This window comes from Aplysia californica, unplaced genomic scaffold, assembly GCF_000002075.1.
Source record: "Aplysia californica isolate F4 #8 unplaced genomic scaffold, AplCal3.0 scaffold00158, whole genome shotgun sequence".
Classification (NCBI taxonomy): domain Eukaryota; kingdom Metazoa; phylum Mollusca; class Gastropoda; order Aplysiida; family Aplysiidae; genus Aplysia; species Aplysia californica.
In genome coordinates, this window is record NW_004797428.1 from 1,145,400 (window position 1) to 1,146,525 (window position 1,126).

General features: G+C 46.8%; 1 protein-coding gene across 1 annotated transcript in view; it reads left to right on the forward strand.

Annotated features, from left to right (window-relative positions):
• Positions 1–814: 814 nt before the first annotated feature.
• The window catches only part of LOC101862943 (transmembrane protein 272), a gene marked incomplete at its 5' end in the record, with an annotated part of 3,730 nt that continues 3,418 nt past the window's right edge, over positions 815–1,126 (forward strand). The window contains 1 exon segment of the mRNA XM_005097597.3: positions 815–951. Coding sequence (XP_005097654.2) covers positions 815–951 — 137 coding nt within the window.

Sequence of the window (1,126 nt, forward strand, 5' to 3'; positions counted from 1 at the left end):
CACACACACACACACACGCGCGCGCCCGCGCGGTTAATGGCGTTATTGTGTCAATCTGCTTCTCCCATTTTGTCAATTCTAAGCCTTACTTGTCTTACTTGTCCACGGTGTTGGGGTCACTGCAGTCGGAACATGTCCATCCCTGCTCCCCCCCCCCTCTTCAGGATCCACGTGTATTGGACGGGGTGCACAGTTAGTACAAACGTTCTTTGACTATACCTATAAGACCGCACCCAACTCCCTTCTTTTTCTTCTTCCTCTCGATCCCACCCAACAACAAAAATTAAAAAAATTAAAAACTGGGCCGTCCTGCTCAGTTCTTCTGTTGACCCGTACAGCGTCTCTCGTTGTGTTTATGGGGTTGGCCCATAACTGTTGGCCGCCAGCCTTGTTTCCTATCTTAGGTCTCCGTGTTTCCTGCTCTGCTGAAGGATGTGTATGTGTCCCACGGTCTGTTCTGTTTCTCAATCTCTGCATTGGCATTTTTTCGTAATTGTACAAGTTTACAACATAATATGTACATGTGCTGTCTGAGTCCTTGTGTTGTGTGTTCATTGTCTGAAGTCTGAACTTGATACCCGACTCTCTATTGAAACTTTTGTGTTTCTTCTTCATGTCCTAGTGGGTGGTTGGCGGGGGCTTTGGTGTGGTTTGCTCCTTCTTTCCTATCAAACATCTATCGTCCTTAACTCTCCGCCTTCTTATGTGTATGTTACTCTCTTGTAACACATATATTCTTTGGCACTTATAATATGACATTATTGTGTTGCAAGTGACGTAAAACTCCTACTAAAACTAAACTTTCTGTCCTCAGCGAGGAGCCCACTGAGATGACGGCCATGACCGATCCGGAAGTGACGTCATCAGATGGCGTGGCCGTGACCGGAACCACGGCCAGAGACCACCGGAAGGCCTTCTTTAAACGATACTTCCGGTCTCCGGTTGGAAAATGTGAGGGCGGGGGTTTTGAAACTGGCTTTTTTTATATGTTGAAGTATTAGGTGTCGTGTATCTTTATTAAGCCTTTTGGGAGGTGTGTGTGTGTGTGTGTGTGCGTGTGTGTGTGTGTGTGTGTGTGTGTATGTATGTGTGTGTGTGTGCGCGTGTGTGTTTGTGTGTGTGTGTG